This window comes from Sylvia atricapilla, chromosome 6 (assembly GCF_009819655.1).
Source record: "Sylvia atricapilla isolate bSylAtr1 chromosome 6, bSylAtr1.pri, whole genome shotgun sequence".
In the NCBI taxonomy this organism is placed as follows: domain Eukaryota; kingdom Metazoa; phylum Chordata; class Aves; order Passeriformes; family Sylviidae; genus Sylvia; species Sylvia atricapilla.
In genome coordinates this window covers 17,668,587-17,693,315 of record NC_089145.1, presented here as the reverse complement: position 1 = coordinate 17,693,315, position 24,729 = coordinate 17,668,587, and the positions used below count along the sequence as shown (strand labels likewise).

The 24,729-nt window shown below is 47.9% G+C and overlaps 1 protein-coding gene across 5 annotated transcripts in view; it reads left to right on the top strand.

The window, feature by feature from the left end:
* The window catches only part of CD151 (CD151 molecule (Raph blood group)), a 32,036-nt gene extending 13,084 nt beyond the window's left edge, over positions 1-18,952 (top strand). For 4 of the 5 annotated variants that reach the window (XM_066320962.1, XM_066320963.1, XM_066320965.1 and 1 more), the window contains 8 exons: positions 343-463; positions 5,697-5,800; positions 6,765-6,956; positions 11,416-11,490; positions 13,940-14,044; positions 14,897-15,052; positions 15,945-16,031; positions 16,808-18,952. In XM_066320962.1, the coding sequence (XP_066177059.1) occupies positions 5,717-5,800; positions 6,765-6,956; positions 11,416-11,490; positions 13,940-14,044; positions 14,897-15,052; positions 15,945-16,031; positions 16,808-16,867 (759 nt within the window). In that variant the 5' untranslated portion in view covers positions 343-463; positions 5,697-5,716 and the 3' untranslated portion in view covers positions 16,868-18,952. The remainder of the gene's footprint in view (positions 1-342; positions 464-5,696; positions 5,801-6,764; positions 6,957-11,415; positions 11,491-13,939; positions 14,045-14,896; positions 15,053-15,944; positions 16,032-16,807) is intronic. The other variant, XM_066320966.1, reaches the window with a different exon arrangement.
* Positions 18,953-24,729: the final 5,777 nt, after the last annotated feature.

Genomic DNA, 24,729 nt, shown 5'->3' with positions numbered 1-24,729 from the left:
GTTGCTTTCTGGCCTTTTGCACCAGAATGAGCTGTCATTTTGTGTGCACAGCCTTGACAGGATTGATAGCAGCATTTACAGGATGCAGCAGTAAATACAAACCTGTTCTAACAACTTAATATCAGCAGAAGATGTTCGTGCTCCCCACTCTGCAGTTTAGCTCTTCCCTGTTATCCAGTGCATGCTTTGCAATTTAATCAAATGCATTCACAAGATGTATTCTAAAATCATGTGCTCTCTACTTAAAGGACTCGATGGCAAAGCATATAATCATATATTGATTTCAGAATAGTCTCTGGCGTAGTTCATGATTCTCTACATTTCTCTTCTTTTTTCCTTCAGCTTTCTGGTTTCCTAAATCCAGCAGCAGACTAGAGCTAGCAAGAAGAGAGGGAGTGGAAAAAAGCCTTTGAGGAGGACTGAGCATTTGCACTGGTGCTGTCACCTGCTTTGGTGGTGAAAGGTCAGTGTCAAGACTGCTGATCCATGTTGGCTGTCAGTTTAGGGTGGATAATGGCACACGGTGGGAATTTGAGCTCTTTACCTGCAAGCTTTAGGATTCCTCTCCTGGGAAGGCTTTGCTTAAATTACTTGTAGCTGCTTTCTGGCAGGCAATAAGCAACAGGAGGCCCTTTCTGAGGATGTTCAGTGGGTTGGGTAAGGTGTCAGTGGTAATGTTTTCATCTTACAGAGAGGGAACTCGAGAGAGATCATGCTTCCAAAGGCCGGAGTTTAGCCTTGGTGAAGAATGTCAGTGAGTTTGCTAAAGATTAAAGTTATTGGCCCACACCTGCACCGCACGTACCAAGGGGAGGACGTCTGCTTTGTTTGCTGCCAGGGTTATCTGGCCCAGCTCACATAGTCTCCAGTGGAACATTTCCCTCCAGGCCAGCAGTGTGCTCAGTGGTTGCACTTTTGTTACAGCAGAGGTGCAGGTGGGATTTCCTGCAGCAAGTCTTTCTGGTGTGCTTTGGCAAAGATGTTAGTAGTTATCTAAGTTGTATGAGTTATATGTGGAATAGTTGTCACTGATGTGTTGGATACCAATTTTCTTGCTATCACTCAAAAATCAATACTTTTAAATAATGATGCTTTTAATGGCCTGGGAGCTATTCATTTGCTTTGGCACTGTTTCTGCCCCATCTGTCAGATGCTGCTTTAGGGCAGGTTGTGCAGAAAAAACCTGCAGGCCTGGCTTTCTTTGCAGTGTAATTAAGTGCTGTTACTGTGCAAGTTGAGGCAAATGTACCAAGCAATGTCTGGGATGACTAAATGAATGTCTGTCCAGCAGGAGTGTGTGTGCGTGTGTGTGTGTGTGCATGTCATATGCTTTCTGAGCTGAGCTGTGTGTTCATGCCTATATGTGCCTTTGGGTCTGCAAAGAAAAATACAGTGGTGTGAAACACACAGAGCAAGTCCTGCCACTGAAATTTTAGGTTTCACAGTTGTCTGTGCAGTGCTTGTGTTTGCAGGTGCTCAGCACCCAGCACTGGAGCCATGCTGCTCAAGTTCTGGTGAGTTCTTGTGGTCTGGTTTGTCCAAAGGGTTCAGTCTCAGTGGGATGAGAGCCCAAGAAAATCAGACCATGGAATGGTTTTATGTTTGATGTGATTCCAGACTTGCCTGGCAGTCATGCACTGTGTATTCTTACCCTCCTAGGAGGTTGTGGCCTGCAGTCACATAAGGCATGATGAGCTCACTCTTTATATATTTTTTATCTTTTTGAGATGTTTGCACAGGTTCCTCCTTGCTTCACTGTTATTCCACTATTATTCAGTGTTACTTGTACAGTTCATCATTAGCACCTCTCCATCTCTGATGTATTTGAACTGGCAAGCCTCATAAATTATTGCCAAAATTGCTTTATCAGGCATTCCTCTCATTATAAGTATGTATTTTACTAATCATAGAAGAGGTAGTTCCAGTTCACTGGCTGAAATAATCTTTGCTGGCAAAAGCACTCTTGAGTCCGTGAAATCGTGTTGCTGTCGGGCTTTTGCCAATTTGTTAGTCACCTGGAGCCTGTCATGCTTCTCAGCTGGCATTCCTCCATCAGCAGAGTTTCTCAGTGCAGATCCTCATAAAATCACTGGGTTTAGAGAATGCTGAGGGTCTTGCACTGGGCAGGAAGAGAGAGGCAAGGGTCAGACTGAGAGACTTGCCCAAGTCTGTGTCAGAGTGGAAAGCTGGATTCAAGCTGTTCAACTCCCCATTTCTTGAATTAATCTTCAAATTGTTACCCCTTCCTTTCATCTGCAGGTTCTGTGACTTGTCTTTTCCTCTCAGCTTAATGTATTTAGTTTTCCCAAGAGAATTATTTCTCACTGTCATTTCTGTTGCAGTGTGTGTGGGCATCATAAGGAACCACTTGTTGATTCTTGTGACTTCCATAAAAATTCTTCCTTCCATTGTGTGGCTAATTTTTGCAGCCTGTATTCCTTGATTGCTTGCTGAAATTTAACTTGCTGATGAAGCTACTGTCTGTTGGACTGAACCAAATAAACTTCCTTCTGGAAGTACTTTTAGTTTTCTAACCACTTTTTCAGTTAGCAAAATACTTTCCATTATGAAGCTCATGTTTAATTAATATGTTTTTATGTATTTGTAAATATACCCCTGTGGCAGAGCTTGCCATTTCCTGTTCATCAGAGAGTTCATTTGTAATTATTGATAATGATTCAGAACAAGTTTTTGCCTCAGTATTTAAAATAGAACAGAATTATGTGTGTTAATTACTGTTGCTGCTTCTTGTCCGGTTTCAAGAGTGATTCATATCAGTTCTGAGGATTTGTTATAAGAATGGCTGAAGGCAAGAGACCCTGGTTTTGTCAGTGAATTCAGGATGAGGTCCCCATGTTCATCCTGGTGCTGTGACACTGATCAACAACACCTCTGTGCTTTTTGGGACCATGAGGCTCAGAGCCTGAAGTGGGGAAGCAGATTGTGGTTCCCTGCTCCCGCTGCTGAGGCTCCTTGGGAAAAACATTTCACTGCAGTCTCCTGCCCTCACTCTCCCCAAAGACCAGGATAGCTCCCTGAAGCCTGACCCTGTCTTTGCTGGTGATGGAAGGCACAGATCACCCTGTGTGAGGCAAGGAGCACAAACACTATTTCCAAACAGAGGGCCTAGAGAGCTGTCTTTGCCCCTGAATAGTTGTCTGGGTGAGTCATTAAGCATGCAGAGGCAGCCAGTGCCATCAGCTCTGCTCCTGGCTAGGAAGGATAGATCAAACAGGAGACAGCCCTGATTGCTTTCTGATTCATGGTCTGCCATCCCTGGTGATTCACCCTGCTTTATAAACCTGCAGCTGTTCCCTGCCAGCTTTCTGGAAACAGTCATATCCTCTCCTGCCAGCAGCAAAGCCAGGCTGCCTGAAAGGGCTGTACCCAGTGCTGGGTGGAGCAGGACCTGCAGTCTTGAGGGGGATTTCAGACTGTCATCTGATGCAAGTGCAGTCTCAGCTGTGCATCTGCCCAGTCCTCACCCCGGACAAGATGGAGCTGTGACTGGCATTTCTGAGCACTTGGATCAGAAGGAGGGACAAGTTAGTATCCCTTGCTAGGGCTCAGCACCGGCTCCTTGGTGATATGTAGGGGAAGGAAGGAAGGTTCCTATAATCCTCAGGAGCAAGAGGGAAACTGTGCCGAGGAGCCTAAGAACAGAAATCATGGTTATCATCCCCGGGTCAGTCTCTGTGAACCTGCAGTGCATGTTCCTCTACCTGCAGCCCTGATATTAGAAGAGGTGGCCACGAGACCCGTTACTGGGAGGCATCTCTGGGCTGAGGTACCTGTTCTGAGCTGTGCAGGCATGTGTGACTGCCTTGCTGCTGCCATTCTTGTTCCATGGCTTAATGAAGCCTCTGGGAACAGTAAATCTGTCACCTTTCATGAATGTTCTTGGGGCGTCTTTTCATAGAGAGTTTGCAAGCCTGGTCAGTGCATACAGTACCAGCAGCATCCATTCCTTCCCAAAGCCCGGGGCCATTTGTGCTGCAACATGGTAATTAATCTGAGCATTGCTAGAAGTTCTGATCTCTTCTGGAGATAACTCTGAAGAGTTGTTCTCCTTGATCTGTGCCACCATCTCAGAGCTGCTCCCTTTGCCAATAAAGCAGCATTCTCCTGCCAACTGCTGTTGCCAGATGTTATTCTGGAGAAAAATGTTTTTCTTGTGAAATGGTGACGGGGATGGGCATGGGTGCGACTGTTGGCATGTTCACACTCTTGCTTTCCTTGTTAGCTTCATTTGTTGGTTTCTAAAGCAGGGGCCTGGCTGGGGCTTTTGAGTAGGCTGGCATGAAGCACAAGGAAATAGTTTCCTGCAAATAAAATACAATTATGCTGTAGAACAGGCAACTACTGTTCCCAGCCTTGCTTCATCTGGCTCTAAAGCCAGACATTAGAAATGTGGTGGCAAAGATAGTGCTGGTAGTCACCTGATGTGCAGCCTGGCTGTGTGTACCTGTTTCTTACTTTCTTTGCTGTCAGGTGTTTATCCAAGGTAGATGGGTTTGTGCTGCATGGCTGCGTGCAGCTGCAGTGGGTCCCTGGAGGGAGCTTGTGCGAAGAAGTTTTGTAATTTAACTAAGCATGAACTCCATGCCTTTGGAAAAATGCACTCACAGAGGCTTTTTGCCTGCCTGCTTCCAGGGAAATTGCTGGTTTAGGAAAACATTGCACTCTGATCTTGGTGAACAATGCTTGCGTCATTCCTTGCTGGCTGGAGTGGCAGGAAAGGGATGATTTTTTAATTGAATGCAAGTGGTGAGGATTTGGTTGCACTTCTGCTTCCTGCCTCACACAGGTGATGCTGGCAGCTGTATTCTAGGCAGTGCTTTTGCCCTGTCAGCCTGGTCAGGCAGTGATGAGAATGTTTCTTTGAGAGGTTCAGACTTTGAGATCTGAACAGCAGAGTGTGAAGTGACATGGGGCTGTGTTTGCTGCAGACCCACTTCTGAGAAATGTGCTCCAGAGTGCAGCAGATCTGTAACACTGCGCTGGGACTAACTCACTACAAAACCCCATTCCTTACATATCTGCAGGGGCATTTTATGCTGTCAGATCATCTGAAGCCAAGGGCTGTGTTTCTTCCTCTTAGTAGCTGGGACAGTCTCTTAGTGTCCTGGGGGACAGCTAGCCAGGGAGAAGGGCCATGGAAAGTAAGCAGTGAGGAAGAGAATTAATTACTCCAACAGACTGCTGGGGTTCAAAAAGGATAGGACACCTATACTTATAACAAGTGTGTTCCCAGTTACAGTTATAAAGATCAAAAATAGCCCAAACTTAGAGGAGATTCTATTTAAGGCAGTGTAACTAATGCCAGTGAGAAAATAATATTCTTTGGAGACAGATTATTCCATAAATATCAGTGACCAAGGTTTCTGTTGCTGCCTTCAGAGCAGCAGCTACAGGTTCCTGTGGTCAGGAGCCAAACTGGGATTTTCTGGAGAACAGGCCCGGGATGGTGCAAGATCTTGTGTGTAGGTCATCCACATGGATACGAGAGCTCTTTATCTGAGCAAAGACTGTCCTGTGTCCCTGGGGTCAGCTGAATGGATGGTTCACTGTCCTAGTTCAGCAAAAGATTGCACGTGTTAGATCTTGCAGGAGGAGAGCAGTAATGCTGGCCTTCTGGGAGAAGTGGTGTGATGACTGACTCACTCAAGCTTTTCTGGTTTTGTTTTTATTTTTAGGAACTTGGTGAACCAGAAAGATGCGTGAGTATACAGAAAAGAAGGAAACATGTGGGACCATCTGTCTGAAGTACCTTCTCTTCATCTTCAACTTCTTTTTCTGGGTAAGAAAACTCAGTCTGTGTCAGAGGCGATGAGATGGCACTGCAGTTTTGGTGTCAGGGGTGCAGAAATTTTGGGCGCGATGAAGTCTTTGGGAAGAAGTGCTGATGTCAGTAGGACACAGCCTTTGTCCTGTTGGGTGAAATGTCACCCTTGGGGCTTGGCTACCCAAGCTGCAGAAGTTAAGGTTTGACACTGTAGCACGTGGCTGTTTCTAGGTCTTGTTACCAAATGCAGAACATGACAGGAAGCCCGAAAATAAGCCTTGATTTTTCACCTGCTTTACTTTTCCTGCATGCCTGAGGGTTCCACTGTCTTCTTGCCATTCCTCCTCTCGAAATGGCAGAGGGAGTGCTGGCAGATGACACACACTTTCTTGCAGCTAATCCACTTTAGAGCTTCTTAGAGTCATACTTTCCACCAGGAAAGTTACTGATGCCAAAGGATTGTGTTTTACTTTGGTGCATGGGACAGAGCAATGGAGTGTCTAGGTCAGAACTGTAAGGAAAACTGTCTGAGTGTACCAGAAGCTACCTAAAGCCCTCTGGAGGCTGAAGACTTACAAGGAGGGAGGGTGCTGCTAGAGATATGGTTGAGTTCTTTGTGTTCGCTTGCTACAAGGGTTAATGTTTAGCCAGCCAGGCTGGTCGTACAACGTTGTACTTGCCCAAATATAGCCAGTGTGGCTGTAGCACATTGGCTGTATTTGGGAGGACTCGGAGTGTCACCTGCTGTACACAGGTAGATGCCTTAGACAGCTTCCATCTCAGGCTGCCTGGGGTGCTGAGCTCAGTGCCTGGAAGCTCACGACTGCTTCAGTGCCAGTGAGTCCATCCTTAATGCAGATCATCTTTGGCTAGCTGATGGAGCTGTGGTACATCCTGCTGTCCCTGTCCAGTTGCTCTGGGAGATGAGGAACTTCATGCCTTAGCCAGCCCTCATTTGTTTGCTTTTCTCTCTCCTCAGCTGGCTGGCGGGGCCGTGATGGCAGTGGGCATCTGGACCCTGGCTGAGAAGAGTGACTACATCAGCCTGCTCTCCTCCAGCACATATTCTGCAACTGCTTACATCCTGGTGGTGGCTGGGGTGGTGGTCATGGTCACTGGCATCCTTGGGTGCTGTGCCACCTTCAAAGAGAGGCGGAATTTACTGAGAGTGGTAAGTTTTGCTCGATTGTTTTATTTGGGGGAGGTATCTTGGTTATGCTCCAGCCTTATTTGTTTGTCCTAGAGCAAATATCACTAAGGCCTCCAGCTCCTGACAGCAGTGTTGTCCAGGCCCCAGGGCACAGGTTTTACTGCAAAGCATTTTCTTTCATCCACAAAAAGAATGTGCTGCATGGTTCAAGAGTAAAAAGTGAGAATACTTTGTGTGAGGACATCTATTTGAAACTATTCAAAACAAAATCTTATGGCTTCTGTCTCTTGCTTCTTCCTTGCCTATTCTATATTCTGTTTTGGAAAATGGGAAGAGGGAGGAAAATATGAGAGACCTGTAACAAAACTAGCTTTTAATGACTTTAAGTTCAAGCCAGATTAATAGACTTTTTTACTTGGTTGTTAAAGATCAGAACATTTCCAATATTTTCTGCAGTTGAAAAAAAAATTACTTTCATCTGTTTTTATAATCTGCTGCTTCTTTTAGAGCATTCTCTGTGTTACTTCCTGAGCTCCCTGCTCACCCACCTACACTGAAGCTTTTTACCAGCCCTGAGGTTTCTATTTTGCGTGCTCCCTCTCAAATCTCCCTTTGAGTCTGGAGTGTGGCAGCAGTCTGTTTTAGTGTCTGGGCTGCAGTGGTGAGTGCAGTGACTGAAATAACAATCAGTGGCTCTTGGCTTTCACAGGTACAGAAAAAGGTACTTCAGTCGCCAGCTCCTCCCTTTGCAAATCCTTGTTTACCTGACCAACCCCATTTCTTCTCTTTAGTCTGGTTAGAGGAGCAGAAATAAGAGTAGTGAGCAAGCCTGATGCTTCACTTTTGTGCAGACCTGATAATCCCTGTGAGAGGCAGAGTAGGGCCAGGGAGGGAGAATAAATATAGGGGGAGACTTTGAGTGCATTGCTGATGCTTGTTCAGTGGGCTCCTGGTCTGTAGCAGTTGGTTTTGGCCTTGCTTCACTGACTCTCCATGCCAAAGAGATCTCCCTTTGTCTTTTTCCCTCAGCCAGAAGCTACGTATGAAAATCCAGTGGGGTTTTCTTTGTTATTCTGCCATAGAAAACTAATAATTGTCTCTTGGGAATGAAAGGTCACTCTGTCTCCTTACACCACACGTCCTTTCGGAGTGGCTGGTTGTGACAGACCTATTGTCTCTTCTTGCTTGTGCTCTGCTTTGGTTGCCCTGAGTAATCTGAGACAGGGCTGGGTGAGCCTGGCTGGGGACCTCTGCCAGCTCTGAGCTCAGACAGTAATCCTGACAGCTTCACAGTCACCCCAGGGGCTGTGCCAGCCGGTCCCACTTTCCCTCTGTACAAGAGACTCATGTCAGTATGGGAGGGAGCAGTATAAGCAGCACAGAGCTCTGCTCTTCCCAGTGCTGCCTTGGTGCTTTTAAAAGCCACTTACTGACAGCTTGGGATGCTGTTTGTAAAATGCATATCTGGTTTTTAGTTTGTTTTTCTCTTGAAAAGTTGTGAAGCTGTGAAGTTTTTTGCTGCCTTTCATGTCACTGGGTTTTATGAGTCCACTTCAAGGCTTTTCATAGTATTTCATTGCTCATCACTCACAACTGTGTTACTTTTTTGTCATTTTTTACTGGCCTTCCTTAACCTTGTGCTGTGGCTTGGGCAGCAGAGGTGGAGTTTCTCTGGCTCCATGAGCAGGCAAGGCAGTGGATCTGCAGCCTGGCTGGCTGTCATGCTGCAATCCAGCTCTTTACAAAGACACCACTATTATATCATACTTCAGTCAAACTGCAGCAGGAGTCCCAGGGAAAGACCTGTCAAATAGAAGACCTTGCTTATAAAGAGAGAAGGTGAACTTTCTTCAGGTCTGGCCCCTCACATTGGCTTCTCTAGTCAGCTACCTTGGACAGGGAGGAGGGAACACACATGGATTAGGATTTCTGTTCCTGCTGCATTTCAGCCTGGACCCCTCCCACTGAAGTGGGGTTGCTGATTTAGGAGTATCGTTGCTCTCTGTCTCTTTTTCTCAGGTAGTAGAAAGATGTCTCTAGATAATTATTTGGGTTGTAGGTGGGTTGAACCATTTTTTGTGTTACTCAGAGAAAACACACTTCACACTTGGTACCTCACTTGAAACTGGATGGAAGCAGTTTGGACTCCGAAGATCTTGAGGAGACACCCAATAGCCCTGACTCTGTCTTGGAGCAAGAGCCAAGGTGAATTTTGCTTGGAGCCCACGCCGGTCCAGGCATGTGTTTGCTAGAGAGCTTCTGGTGATCCCACATTTCTGACTTGGGAAACAAGTTCCATGGCAGAGCTGGCCTACTCCTCCCATGGCAGACCTCTAAGAAAGCCCTGCAGCTACAGCTGAAGAGAAGGGAGAGCAGCCCTGTGCTCTGTGTGTGTCCAGACTGAAAGCTGCTGCTTGCCTGTATCAGTATGATACTTAGAAGTGGCCCTGAGGGAATGATGAGTAAGACAATGGTGGAGTGTATCAGCAGAGGCAGGCTGGGTTCATGAGTGATAGATGCACTAACCTCCCTCACAAGGTTTTCCTTGTGACTCAGATTTGTTCAGGTCTGCTGGATATGTGTTTGTTTCCATCCACTGTAAGCCAGCACAGTGAGCAGAGAGCTTGTGGTGACATACCTTTAGCTCTACCTGAATGCATCTGACATTACACAGAGCAAGCAAAAATAAATAAGCTTTCCAGCCCATTGGTTGTTCTCAGCATCCTGCCATCCTCCTGCCCCTCCTTGGCAGAGAAATGATGTCAGGTCAGTTAAGGCATAACAAGGTCCCAACAAAGAGAGCCAGCCGTTCTGTCAAGGCCTGCCAACCCGTTCTTGCCCCTTTTCAACCTCCTGGGAGTGTTGGGAGCAGCCTTTAGCTCTCCTGCACTCCAGTGGGTGACTCACTGCCCTGGGATGAATGGGTACCTTGTACAGGGCTGCAGAGCTGGTCAGGATCGCTGCGGGGGAGAGCCTGGGGCAGGGGAGTGAAAGGCCAAGATTGTGTGCTCAGATTAATGCCTGGTCTGCAGATAAAACCCAGCTGCCCTTCCTTTGCAGCTGCTGAAGCCCAGCAGGGTTGAAAGAGGAAGCCTGAGTGTTTGTGTCATTTTACTCCTGCAGGAGGGGCTGGGAAATACCTACTGAAAAGAGTTCACAGTGGGGGTGTAACCCTTCTGCAAGAGAAGGCATCCTCTTGTGTCCAGACCTTCACTGTCCTTTTTTGTGCAGGTTTGATGTCCAGTTACATTTGTAGGGAGTAATTTGCTTCGTCTCTTGGTAACAGACCTTTCTTAAGGTTGAGGGTAAAACAGAAAATAGAAGATATTTTGTTTGTTCTGTCCTGGGGACGCCAACCATTACAGGAACTTAGCTTGAGGTCCTTGTTATGGTCCTGGAACTGGAGTTTCTTCAGCTTTATCTGCAGAAAGATTAATTTAATAGCAGTCACAGAGCAGCCTGGATCTGTAAAGAAACTGTTCATTGCTGACCATGAGCAAGGGCAGGGCTGTTTGTCATCAGAGAAGTTCTCCCTGAAAAGCTGTCTTGGACCCTAAGCAGAAATGGACACATCACCCTGGCTCTTCAGGCCTGCCTAGTCCTTTTAATCTACTGCACATATTCCTCATGAGTTTGGCTTTCTTACATGTTTGTGAATAGAACAGAACTCCCAAACAATTTTCTGTACTGCCCATTTGATTCTCCGTGTGGTAAGCAGGGCTTACCCTTTTCACTTCATTGCCATTAAGCCCTTTTAAGAAATAGTCATGTTCTCCTATTAGTCTTCTAAGAGTTCTTCTCACTTTGATTTTGAGATGCTAAGCTTTTCCATCGAGATCCCAGTTCAGGAGCACACACAGTCCCAGTGCTGAGAGTGAATCAGTGCTGAAGTCCATCCACTTCAACGCTGCCCCTCAGCCTGTGGCTGCGCCCTGCAAAAGTCGCTGGGAGCACAGTGATGCTTTATGCTTAGCTGCTGTGCTGTGTGTTTGGTGAAATGGGCCCTCTGTGGTTTTATTGAATCATCTTATATTGCTCCTTAGTAACTTGGTGAAATGCCCTAAGCAATGTCAAAACAAGCAAAAAAGTTTAAATTTTTCTTTTGTATTGATGTCAGAATCAGATATTTTCTATGATACTGAGTGTAGTCATTAGTTTATCTACCAACGACTTTCTTTAATACAGTGATCTTATCTTGGTTGCCTGCACTTTTCCATTCTCTGTATCCCTCTGGCTCTGTGAGTTAAACTCACACTTGCTGCTGCTTGTCTTCAGTTATTCTGTGGTTTGGTGTTTTTTTATTAATCTATGGGATTGTTCCTTTCCTGCCCTATTGAAGTCTTAATCCCAGCCCCTGCTTTTGAACACTGCTGCAGAAAAGCATTGGTGAAGACAGAGTCAGGCATTTTACCAGGTAAAGAAAAGCTGCCTCCTGGCATCTCTTCTCCTGTTCTAATGTATTTTTCCCATTATTTTACAGTACTTCATATTGTTGCTATGCATCTTTCTTCTGGAGATCATTGCAGGAATCCTGGCTTATATCTACTACCAGCAGGTGAGTGGACATTAGTCCTAGGAGACTCAAACAAGGTAGAGAAAACAGCTTGTTATAATCCCATTTCTTCAGCCAGAATTTGGCCTGGATGCTTGGGACATAGGTCTGTTTGTGGTTCACCTACTCATTCCACTCCATGTACAAAAGACCTTGTAGTATTTACTGATTTTGACAAAATGGTGGTCATTACTCCAAGGGGCTGCTCAGCCCTTCTGCTCAGCTCACCACCTTCCTGTGGTGCACTTTGTGCCCTGTTTTTCTGCAGACCCTTGAAGAAGACAGTTTTTGAGGCTGTGTAGATCCAGGAACTCTCCTAACAGCCTTCAAGGCACAGTGCAAGCAACTGAAATGACGTTAGTGCCACTCTAGCGTGTTCAGGACACAGGAACAGTTCCTGCTGCATCTGGCAAAGGTGATGAATGGACCAGCTGAGAGGTCCTTTCAGACAGGACAGGCTCCCGACAGCTGCAGGTCTGGCTTGGCACTTCCTGCAGTTGCCGAGAGCAGAGCTTAATTCATCACTTTGCTTTCAAAGGGAGTTGAACTGCCGAGGCACAAACAGCGTGCAAAGTTGCTCTCATGTCTGGAAATTGATGGGAAGTGGCAAATTAGGATTGTTATCAAATGGCTGTCTAAAAAGCAGCTGAACATCCTGTCTTGTTGACTTCACTGCCAGGACTCCTTGCCATTCCATTTTCTCTTGGGCCTTCTGTGCTTTGCCTTGGATGGGCACTGGTGGTTTGCAAGGAGCCAAAGAACTGTACTGGCTCCTGCCAGGAGGGATCTGGGCTATGTATGTGCATATTTAACAGGAAAAGATCAATCCTGGCAGGCAGGGCAGGAAGCCAGGATCTGTCCATCCATCTGTGCAAAGGCATGAGGTTCATATGTGACAGTGGATGAAGAGGAGCTGATCCCTGGGTTGAAATAAGGGACAGCATATTCAGAACTGTACCCTTGAGTGCTTTAGATCACTTGAGTGCATCTCTGATCAACAGCTGCACATCCCTTTGTCCTCTGGCTGATAAATCCTGCTTCTCTCTTGGTTGCAGGCTGCTTGCTCTGTTTGCCACTGTTTTTATTTCAGCCTTTGCTTTGGTGTCTAAGGCTTGCATGTGTGTGTCTTAACTGGTTCTTTATCTCTGTTCCATGCTGCAGTTCTTCCCCGTGAGCCCGCAGGTAACTGCTTTTCTCCCAAGTAATAATTCTGCTAATGGACTCTCTTTATTTGCCTCTGCCTTCCAGCTGCTGAACCTTTTCCTTTCTTTCTATTATGCTAAGTCCTTTGCATTTCCATAGAGCTTCCCAGCCCAAGATCTCAAAGCATTTTGCAAATATTAATGAATGACACCTCGTATCATCTCTGTGAGGTAGGTGTTGTCCCATCTGACACAGGGGATTGGAGAAAGCAGTGTTTCAAAGGGAGAATAAATTCCAGGCTGTATTTTGCACAGTGTAGCATAACCAGATGTTTGACCTCTCATTTACTATTTACTATGTACTATATAGAATAAAATGTATATAAAGAGGTAGCTCAGCTCTTTATTCCATTGGCCCCATCTAAAATGCATGTTGGCATTGTTTATTGGCATAGGAAAGTTGGAATTTCAAAGGTGTTGGACTAAAGCAGTGCTGCTGCATGAACCAGTATGGAGAAAAAAAAAAATAAAAAAGCTGCAACCAAGATAACAAAAAAAGGATTTGGCTCTTTGGCATTTCTTGGCTGTCACCAAAGGGTGAGAAGAATTCAGCTAGATTTAAAGAGTCTCCTTAGGAATAAGTGTTTGAATCCAATCACTTGAATGTGCCAGTGGTTTTTGATGATGCTTTCAGAAATTCTGCTCTTGCAAAATCTGACTTTGTCTCTCTATTATCAAGAAAGGCCTTGCAGTGATTTTTGCAATCACACTCTTAATTCCCTCCTGTGGCATCCTTTTTCAAGATGATCCAACAGCTGTTTGGTCCATGTGGCCTCAGTCCATCATGGCAAGGACTCTGATTTCTTCCTGCTCCTGGACAGAGTGATTTGTATTTGTTACAAAACTAGAAATTTTAGTATTTTTTTACAGGCTTTAGAGGGAGAAGACTGCACATAGTCTCACAGGCATATTCATATTTAAGCAGGCACACTTTTGTATTCCCTTTCATTGCAGGCATGCCTTGGCAATCTTGCATATTCAAGGTGAGAAGCCTTGTGGGGATGTGTACCACAGGTTGAAATTTAATCCCAAAGCACCTCCTCAGAGTTATCAAAACAGAGACCTGTAATCATTTGGAATTAAGCCTGTCCAGTCCAGCCTTGGAGAATGATCTTGAAGGGAGCTGTAGCTTCCACTAGGTTCTCCATCTTCCTCTTGAAACAAAGGCAGTGGAATGTATGCAGGGCTTTGGGTCATTCTGAGGAGTGAGTTTGCCTTGTCATTTTATCCCATTTGTCTGTTCCATTCAGCTGAGCCTGGAGCTGAAGCAAAATTTGAAGAACACCATGACCCAGAAGTACCGGAGGGAGGGAGAAGAGAGTGTTACCAGTGCAGTGGACAAACTACAGCAGGAGGTGGGTGTCTCTGGAGGGCATTAATGCAACTTCAGGGCTTGAAGCCAAGCACACAAAAGGCATCTCTTGACATCCAACCTACAGGTATTTCTTCTGTATGCTGAGTGTATGTTGTGATTCAAGACAAAGTTGGGTGAGGTGCAGGACCTGAGCCATGCAACTGGCAGAATTGCATGGTGTGCTCACTGAATTGCATGACCAGTAGCACTGGGGAAATGATATCTGAACTGCTCCCAGTGAACTGGAGCTGCCAAGTCACTCTGACAGCTGCTTCTACTTTCCCAGTTCAAAGCTTTGGAGAAATTGCTGACATTTTTCATTAAGCTTTTCAGTACTCTAGAGAGCAAGATGTAATGAAAGAAAAGCTCTCCTGCCACTATTGCTTGCTGTGCCTGGCGCAGGGGTGGTTCAGGTTAGGGCTGCCACAGTTCTGACAGGTTTTCCCACAGAAAAGGCTCTTGTGCATAGGCACTTTCTAAGCACAGGGACTACTCTTTGCATAGTGCCGTAGCAGGTTCATTTGTGATGGTAACTGGTAATTAAGCTTATCCTGTTGCCATCATGAACATGCAGTTATGAGCTGAGGCAGCTGCAGGTGCACTCTGGTTACAGTTCATCCCAGCAGTAAACAAAAGTCACAGCTGCTGAAGGGTGGATGAACTTGATATTTAAATTGCCATTTGGAGAACTCTTAACACAAAAATCACTGGTAATTATAAAAAAAAAACAACAAACCCATGAGATAGCTGGAGCGTCTGCAAAGGAGGGTGAAGCCCAGGGTTTGGTGTGGGAGGCTGGAGGGAGAAGAAGGTTGCAGTGCTTGCAGGCTCAGCCTTTGCTGTCTGTGTGCAGTTCAAGTGCTGTGGGAGCAACAACTACACGGACTGGGCCGACAGCCTGTGGATCAAATCTTCAGAGGCCAGTGGGAGGAAAGTCCCAGACAGCTGCTGTAAGACCATCACTGACCTGTGTGGCAGGAGAGACCATCCCTCCAACATCTACAAGGAGGTAAAGAGCAGAAGGGCTTCAGAGCTTTACACACCTGTCACAAAGTGTGTAAAGGAGGTGGGCAGGGAGTGACTGTGTTGGGTTATTACTGCAAACTGGCAGCAGGCTTCAAAATCAGTAACTTTCCTTGGAATGTAGAATTCATTCTTTAGCTGAGTGTTCAGCTCTGTAGACTGCTATTTAATATGTAGATATAGAGGAAAATTATTAATTATGTTTGTTACCACTGGGTGCATTAATTATGGGGAGAAGCAGGAGAGGTTGTTGATTCTGGCAAGAGGTTTGGATGCAAGTCCTACATTTGACACAGCTTCGTGTGGTTGGAATTACTCTGTGAGGTGCAAATGGAGATACTTCTGGTCCTTGATTCACAGTTGCAAGGCAGAGGCAGACAGCGTGGCTTTCCAGGTACACACCAAAACTCACTGCTGTAATAAATAGCAGTGGGAAGAATTTACTCTTAAAAGGTTTCAGTTATGTTACGGTTGTTGGTGCTGGATGCACTTAGCAGCATTTCCTTGGCCTTTTGGCCTCACAGGGATAAACATCCCCTCCAGGCAGGAGCTAGGCAGTGAGTGAGGGAATCTTTCTCCACATACCTGAGAGAAGAATGTCACTGTGTGTGATGTGGTCAGTTCTTCTGCATTTCTCCTGCATTGCCAGCAGCCACCTTGGGTTTGTTCAGAGGTTCCTGAGCCAGCTGGTCCCGAGCAATACCAGGCACAAGGCAGTTCACATCATCTGCTTAGCTCTTCCAGAGATACCAGGGCAAGAGATTGCTCACAGACACCACTTTTTAATGTGCCACTTTCAAGGGTTGCAAACACTGGATTAAAGAGAACAAGAGGTTAAAATGAAGCTGATTTTTCATGTCCCTCCTTTCCCCCTACAGAGTGGTTGCATTACCAAGCTGGAAAACTTCATTCAGGAGCATCTGAAAATTATTGGGGCAGTGGGCATCAGCATTGCTTGTGTGCAGGTAAAAAGGGCTGAGGGGAGTTTTGGGGTGCTGGGCAGAAGCCGAAGGAACTCCCGAGCTTAGAGATGGAAAAAAGATGTTTTATTGCTCTTCCCTGCCTGGCAAGGAGAAGTTGCCAGGTCCTTTGGGGACCCGAGGATTCACCAGGTCCAAAGCAAAAGCTTTTGTGCCAGTCTGGTGAATTGCCTGCAGGTGACCCGTATCCAGCGGGGCCGGGGAAGGAGCTGTGCCCCGGGGCTGGAGTTGTGCTCCGGGGCGCTGGGAGGCCGTGGCTCGGCGGCCCGAGGAAGCCCTCCTGTGGCTGTGTCCCGTAAGTGCCCGCCCGCAGCACGGCCCTTCCCAGCCGGCATTATCTCCAGCTACCCAGACTTTTTCCTGCAGCCGTGTCGTGTTGAAGAACAGCCCTGTGGGTCTGCGATGATTTGCGAGAGGGTGATGAACAAAGGCGTAGAATGTGAATGTCTTGCACTCTCATTTTAAGAGGGGAGGGCTCAGGGTATTCTTTTCTCGCGATGCAGATGTGTCTGGAGTTCCTCATCTTCCCCTTTGTTCTGGCAAGCAGCCAAATTATGCCCCAGGAAGCTACTGGTGGTTAATTACAAAGATTAGCAGAGATTGTTTTTTCCTGCTGCCTACTGCAAGCTGGAATGTGTTATCCCCGTGTAGGAGCTGGCTGACACTCCAGCGTGGCTCTGAACTGTTAGTTTGCAAGTTGCTGACTCCACTGCATCCCTTCTGTGGTTTTCATGTATTTCTTTCTTCCCTTTACCCTGTAGATCTTTGGGATGATTTTCACCTGCTGCTTGTACAAGAGTTTAAAGTCAGAACCATATTAATAGCTCTGAGAGCTCTGTCGCTCCCCCTCTGCCACTTCCCTTAGCACCTGCCAACCTGACCACTCTCCACCACCACCAAAGTGTCTGCAACTTGAGGACTTGGCTCTGTAATTGAATGCCTTTAGAACCGTGCACTGCCTTACCTGCCCCTCTGGGCAAAGTCACCCTCTTTGCTGTGTACAAGGCAGCTGGGAGTTCAGCAGGTCCTCTTCAGTGTCAAGAAACAAAAGAGCTGTGGATCTTCTGCTGGAAGCTTTAGCGCAACAGTCCCTTGATATAACTACAAAGCAAGATTTATCCAAGGCCATTTCCCTTGAGGCTTTTCCAGAGCCAACCTGGAGCTATGAGGATGCTGTACAAGAATCACGGTTTGCTCTCTGGAGAAGTGGCTGAGCAGTCCCGGGCATTGGCTGTGAGGATGGATGATGGTTCTGCACTGAGCTGGAGCCAGAGCTGAGTTTCTCATACATGGAAGATTTCTCTCTCTGCCTCCTCCCAAGTGTGCACCGATGTCCTAACACTGCTGTTCTCCACCAGAGAGGATGCTTGCCTGGTTACTGGGAGCAGGAGCTACTTGCCCAGCCACCCGGGAGCACAACTTGGTGCAGCTGAAACCTAGATGTGACACTCATCTTGCCAAGATGTTGTGGGTGCCTTAGGATTTCTCAGCAATTCTTCCTCCTCTTCCTTGAAGCCTCCTCCAACACAGTGCCATTAGGAGCCACAAGAGACCTTTTGCTTCCCTGCAGTTCTGGAGCAAAGATGATGGACTGCCTTTTTGGGGTTTATTCTGTTCTATTGACTGGTTTCCAGCATGAGTGAGGACTCTTATTCCCACCCCCCTACCCCCTGATGAGATTTGGTGAAGAGCTGGTCTTTTTGTGGGGCTGCCATATCTTGCTACCCTTTTGGCCTGCTCAGTTAGTGAAAATACTTTTTTCATCTGTTACATGTTGAGAGGTTCCCCTGGTTTGATTTTTCTATCTAAAACCCCCAGGTTTGCCTCCCTTGGCAGGATATTGATATACACCAATGTTGTTCAGCCTCCAAGGAACTTGCTAATCACCTGAGGGTTTTCTGGCTTTGTCTGGAAGCTCACTTTACTGGTTACTGCCAAGAAAGTCGGGAGAATCAGTTTCAACCAGTTGCCCCAGTGTTGTTGGTAAATGGGTAGTGCTGGGTTAGCTGTTTGCTGCTGAGGAATAGGTTTGAATTAAATATTGTCTCTGCATTAGGGTCCTGGATACATAGAGGACACAGACATTGCCATGGACTTGGTGCCAGCAGGATCATGGCCTGAATTCACAGGATCTTGTCTTCTCTTGTGTTGTTTCCTTCTTCCTGGTGTGCCTCTTACACTCATGAAGCAGCAGAAAGGGGAGTTTGGTATTTCTGGGCAGTGAAGATAAGATCAGACCTTCATAAATAAATTTTTTCCCTCTTCTGGCCTTTTAGCAGTGCTGGCTGAGCCCTGTCCCCAGCAGCAGACAGGCAGCATAAGCAGAATCATCCAGACCAGTAAAGGGTCTTGCAGCATTGTGGGGGTTTTGGTTCACAGAGCAGAAATTGTGGACTGGAGCTAAAGGGTGATGTGCTAAAATTCAGAGCAGGTCAATCTGAAACTCCTCCATTATCAGTCCTATGAAATAATCCTCAACTAATGCAGAAAGAGAGGTGGAGGAACTGAGGTGTATCCTTGGTTCCACAACAGTAAGAAAGAGAGGAAAGGAATCTAAATTATTCTGTAATGATCTAAAGGAGAAATCTCTAAATTATTTCTTGTTTTATAGTAAAATTCCTTAACAAGTATTGACTACTAACTAAGAGGAAAATATTGAGCATGTTGCTTGAAGCAATATTTCTGATTTCTTAAGCATATCTTCATAGCTGCCTTTGCCCATTCCCTTCGAATGCGTTGTGCAGGGTTGGGAGAGGCCAGGAAGAACGAGACATGAACAGTAAGTTGGCTTGTGTCCACTGAATTGTTTTATACTTTTTCTCTGTGTAACAATATTCATCGCTTTTGGTTTTTTTTAACCCAGTTTAAGTTGCTGGCCAATAAGAAAATAAAGCTTAAGACTCTGTCCTGACTGTGTGCGGCACAACTGAAGGGCTCCCAGGAGCCAGGTGAGTTCTCTGGCTTGCTCAGATCCTGCTGCTGAGGAGCCAACTCCTCGAGAAGAAGAATGAAGGAAGCTGGGGGAGAGTCAGCTCCACACCCCTGCCAGCCTGGGTGTGATGAGCTGATGTGGGTGCTGCAGGCTGCTCCCCCTGAGAGCTGAGGGTGCAGATCCTCCGGGGTTCCTGAGGTCACAGGCATTACTTGAGGACACTGGAGTCCCTGGTAGGGGTTACTTGAGGACATTTGAGGCTCTGATCATTGATGAAGGAGTCAAATGAGAACACAGGGGTTAATTATCATGAGCTCAGGTCTAATGGAAAGGGGCAGTTTGGTGTAATGGATCAAAACCTGCCAGTGCAGTCCAGGGGAGCCCAAGGCCTCAGGGTCACCCAGTGGCCTGCAGTGTCACCCATCATTTGCCCTCTGTCCTGTCAGGGTAGTGACGGGTGGTTATGAATTTTGTTAATATTTATTATTAATTAGTAGTATTAGTTTATTTTTAGTGTTTATTGTCTCCTGTAAGCATTAGCATTTGTAGTGTTCTATTAGCTATTAATACAAGTATCAAAAATTCCACTGTTGGGATCTATTAAATTCTCTTTACAATATTATGTCTTAGGATCCAGTAGTATAATCACCTATCGCAGCCTAAAACTATGATGATTTATTAGAATGAATAGCAGATCTATCAGTATTGGTAGTTATTAGTGTATTAGTAGCTGCCACAGGGGTACAAATGTCTCCTGTTGGAACCTCCATGGGGTTTGGACCTGACTAGGGGCAGGTCAAAAAGTGAGGGCAGACTGATGCCGTGTTCCATCCTCACCCCTGGGGTGGTAGGGGTGGGGATGCGCCGTGACGCGCTCGGCGCCCGCGGTGTCCCCTGCCCGCGGTGTGTGTCCCCTGCCCGCGGTGTGTGTCCCCTGCCCGCGGTGTGTGTCCCCTGCCCGCGGTGTGTGTCCCCTGCCCGCGGTGTCCCGGCCCGCGGTGTGTGTCCCCTGCCCGCGGTGTGTGTCCCCTGCCCGCGGTGTCCCGGCCCGCGGTGGGTGTCCCCTGCCCGCGGTGTGTGTCCCCTGCCCGCGGTGTCCCGGCCCGCCGTGTCCCGGCCGCAGTGCGGGGCGCGGCCGCGCGGTGGCGATGGGGACACGGCGGTGGCCGTGGGGACTCGGCGCTGTCCCAGCCGCGGGGAATCCCGCCCGGGAAGGGCCGGCCGCGCCCTCCAGCCGCAGCCGCGGGACTGCTGTGCATTCCTGGGATGCGTTGGGTGAGACAGGAATGTGACCGTTCATGAGACCTCCTTCCTCCCAAGCCCCATTTCCAGGAGAAGTGAGTTGAAGGTGGGGCACAAACCGAGAACGAAGGGCTGTCCTGTTACCCTCCGTGTTCTCAGGGGTGCAGTGTGGCACAGCCACCCTTGCCCACCGCCTGAGGGAAATTAGCACCCTTTCTGCAATACTGTTGTATTGCGGGCGATGTCTGTGACGCCTGGAGCAGAGTGTTTCTAAGCATAAAGCTATTGCTTTAAAGCGATTTCTCTTCGTCTTTGGAAGGGCCTCTTCAGTGTTCCTGATCAAGGTGCCACCGCCATCTTACAGCCTCAGGTCTCTTGGGTGCTTCCCTCCCTCGAGACAGGAGCCCAGGCGTGTCTCGGTTTGGAGATCTCATCTGTGCTGATTGCCCTTTGCAGCAGTTAGCCCAGCCCTGGGGTGGCCAGGTGGTCGGCACAATTTGCTCAGGAATAAAAGGGGAAGCAGCTGTAGTGGTAAGCAGTTTCCTCAAGGGTCCGGCTTTGGGCAGTCACTCTGTTCCTGCAGTTTCAAAACAGAGTATTTCATGCTCCCCTGCAGGGCTGCTTCTAACCCCGAACCAGTTCACAGACATGCCCTTTCTTCTGCCATTTAACTAGGGGGATTTTCCCCCTAGGGAGGCCTTGGTGCCCCTTCCTTTTGCCATTTATGAAGCCTCCTTTCAGTGGTGGTTGTAATGCCCTTGTTTTCCTGATGGGCTGGGACTGAGCACGGCTGCAGCAGTGGAGAGAAAGTCGAGGCTCAGGCAGTGATACTCTCCTCCCTTCTGAGACAGGACAAATACAGTCTGCTTGGGAAATGGCAAAGGGGAATGCTCTCTCCTTTCCCAGCTGGCCACAGAGGCAACGGGGAGCAGATTCATGTGGTGCCTTCAAAGATGACAAATTCCTTGTGGGGAGGGAGTGTAATGCTCTCAAACGAGCTGTAATCACATGAGCAGCAAGGATGCTGATGCCCCCCAAATGCATTCAGTGACTCATTCCAGCATCATTCCAAGTGCACCGTTCTGGGGTTCTGAAGGCCTCTTGAGGCTGCTCCTCCTGCCTTCCCGCTGCCGGCATTCCCTGAGAGGAGGCTGCACGGGCCGAGCCCATCAGGATCAGCAGCTTTCCCTGCTCTGATTACGGCTCCTCTCCGCAAAAATGAGCTGCTGAGCATCACGCATTGCCAGCCTTCATTTTTCTGTGTAGTGAACTATGCTGCTGACAAGAGAAGAGCAGTTTCTGCCCACACAGGGTGTAGGGAGAGTGCCGTGCCCTGGCAGGGTCTGATCCTGCCGCCGGCTGCTCTCTCCCCACACTGGGGCAGCAACAGCCAACCTTGCCCCCTGCAGCCCCAGATGTGACTTTGGTGGCTGGCACATGTGTCCCTGGCAGCCATGGGGAGAGCGTGAGGGTCACGCTGAGCCCCTTGCACCCCTGGGCTCAGAGACAGCCAAAGCAGGCACTGACACTGGGGTGCAGAGGTGTGAGGTGACACTCAATAGCTTTGACCTTCTGCGTGTGTTTGTACATCTGTAGATCTGCCACACTGGAGGATTTCCACTGCCCACAGAAACCCTTACAGGTGAGCTTTGTATTTCTTCTTTGCTCAGAAAGGCTGGAACTGCTTTATCCCAGAAGTCTGACACCAAAAAATGTGCTTGATCCTTCCAGAGCCGTGGTTCCCCTCTCCCTCCTGCCCAATTCCTGGGAGAGCTTCCTGTTTAATCATCTTTTTACCCTCACAAGCAGTCTTCAGTGACTAATTGCTTCCCCATGTTGTTTTACATGCATTGATTGCTTGCTGCCCATTTTGGGATGCAGAATTAAGCAATGATGACCTGAAATGTGAGGCACCAGGCTCGGGTTTTGGACCTCAGCTGCTGTCTTCACTCCAGCTCAATTCCCTCCAGACTGAAATAACAGCTAATGTCACTACATCTGAAGCATGTTCCTCCACACCCAGCTCTTGTGGTTCTTCTTGCATGTTATTCCTCTGTTATATACTGAGCATCATCAGGACCTATTTTACATTCACCTAAATTAAATCTTGTCCCATTTAAATGTGCCCGACTCTCTGAGATATCCCAGGCTAATTCACATTTTGTCTTTGTGTTTTCCATCCGTCTTCCATCATCGTTCCACAAACATGATCAACGTTATAATTTATTTCCTTTTCCTCCTTCCTCCCTCTCCCACCGCCCTTTTCCAGGTTTTTAATAGCAGCCAGTTAAAGGCTGACGTGCTCTTTCCTCTGCTGAATGCCTCGTGCTCTGCGGATGGGGCTCATGAATGATTCAGTTGTTTAGGCTCTAGCTGGCGGTTGTGGCAGGATTACTCAAAAGAAACGTTTGAGGTTTGTCTACAGTTCCAGATTGAAAAATCCTGAACCCCAAAACAGGGAGCAGAGCCCTAACTCATGGAACAGTGAAGAAGGTTGCATGTGTATTAAATAGATTTTTCACATGTATTTTACAGTTCACTTACCGCAGGTGATGTCACGGGATCAGGCTATTAAAATCACAGTTCCAACAAATGTGAGATGTTGGCCCCCTTTACACCAAAAAAACAACTCTGCCTTCAGGGAACGAACTGAATTTACACAAACGTGGGCGAGAAGAGGCAGCATTTCACAAGCAGAGCAGTGGGTTGGCGGGGATGTGGTTTTGGTTCTGACTGGAATACAGGAGTTGTGTCCCCAGTCTGCCTGGAGGCTTGAGGGCATCTCGTGGACCAGGAGTTTTTGGCAGAGCTCATGACTCCTTTGGAGAAATGAGGAGCTACTCAGGTTGTGCTGGTGCTGGTGCTGGGCGGGAGTGGGGGAGCAGACAGCAGTACAGGAAAAGTCCATCCTGCACCTCCCGAGTGAGAGCTGGGCTCCTTCTCACCTTTGAGCCCCCTGCAGGAGGGCCTGCTCCACACGATGGACAAATTAATTCCAAGCAGTGTTTCCTTTTTCTTGTCCTCTTAGATTGAAAACTTCCTTTTAGTGCCTGTTCAAGCTGTGCCAAGCTCCACAGAGCCCCAGTCACAGCTGCAGCTCTTCAGCTCTTCCTGTAATGTAAGTAACAATAAAAATACTGCTCCAAAGGAGTTATGACCCCACAAAACTGCTGAACTCTTGTGGCACTCCTCTTCTAAAACCATTCTGGTTTAGAATCACTCAATCAATTTTTTCTGGTTTCAATAGCCTGGAGCTTTGAGTAAACTTGATTCTGCTCTTGCAGGCAGAATTTTCTGGAATGTGGGTGCATATAGCTTCTGCTCTCCGTGCACTGCTACTCTTTTTTCACTGCTTTAGGATTCAGAGTCTTTCTCAGAGACAAGGTCCAAGGATGATGCTTGTCTCCCTGGGGAGGACCAGGTGCTGCTAACCTGTGGGTTAACCCTTAGCAGTAACTAGGCTGGAGCAGAGAGGGAGTCTGGGAGAGAGTTCCTGCTTCACCTGCTTAGAGCTAGTTCAGGGGAACAAGTTCACCATTCTGGTCCAGTTTTTAATACCACTTTTCCCCAGGAATGGGTCTTGGAGGAGGCAGCAAGCCCCAGCCCCCTCAGGTGCTCTCCCTGCTCCACACACAGACCCTGCAGGTAGGGGCAGCCTGGCTGACATCACCTTCTGGGCAGGGGTCAGGAGCAATGGGCTGCAATTAAGGCAATTATGGTTTTAATAAGGCATAATTGAGCTAATGGGTTGTTGTTGGGTTTTTGTGGCTTGTTTTTTTTTTTTTTTTTTTTTAAATCTATATCCTGGATAACCTAAAAACCAAGCTCTGAGCTTGTTTTTGGGGCTTGTAGGAGGCAAACATTGACCCCTTGTTTCTTCCAGCTAAATAATCCCAGTCCTGCCCCGAGTCCTGCTAGAGGTGGCAGGAGATGCCCCTGGTTGCTCTTCATAAGGTTGGTTGGTGCCTGAGGGTTACCTGAAGGCTTGAAGCTACTCCCCAGCATCTCTTTGCAGGGCTGGGTCTTCCCTTCTGCCCCTCTAGTCCAGGAGAGGGGCTCTGGCACCAACCACGTGGTGGGAGATGGAGAACCACCATCCTCCCCAGGCTCTGGGGCCATGCCCCTGGGCCAGCCTGCAGGACTGGCTCTGTGCTGATAGAGGCTGGGAAGCCTGGTGGCCTTAATTTGGGGCTGCTGTTTGCAGCACTGACAGAGCTGAGGCTGGGCAATCACCTCCGAGTGAGGGCAGCCTTAGGCCTGGCGCTCCCAGCTCTGGAGCTCTTTGTGGTGGCCCAGATCTTGGTGGGAATGCTTCTTCCCAGCGGGGAGCTGGTGGTGGCCGCCCTCTCCCAGCAGCCTCCTTGCAGCAGGTGCAGTGGCAGCTGGGTGGTGAGCAAGGGAGGGGACTCTGCCAAAGGCTGGGGCAGAGGGGCAGGAGCAGGCACACGGCACCTGGCCCAGCCCCCTGTGCCTGTGCTGTCCCTGATGGCTGCTGAGGAGCGCCGCAGC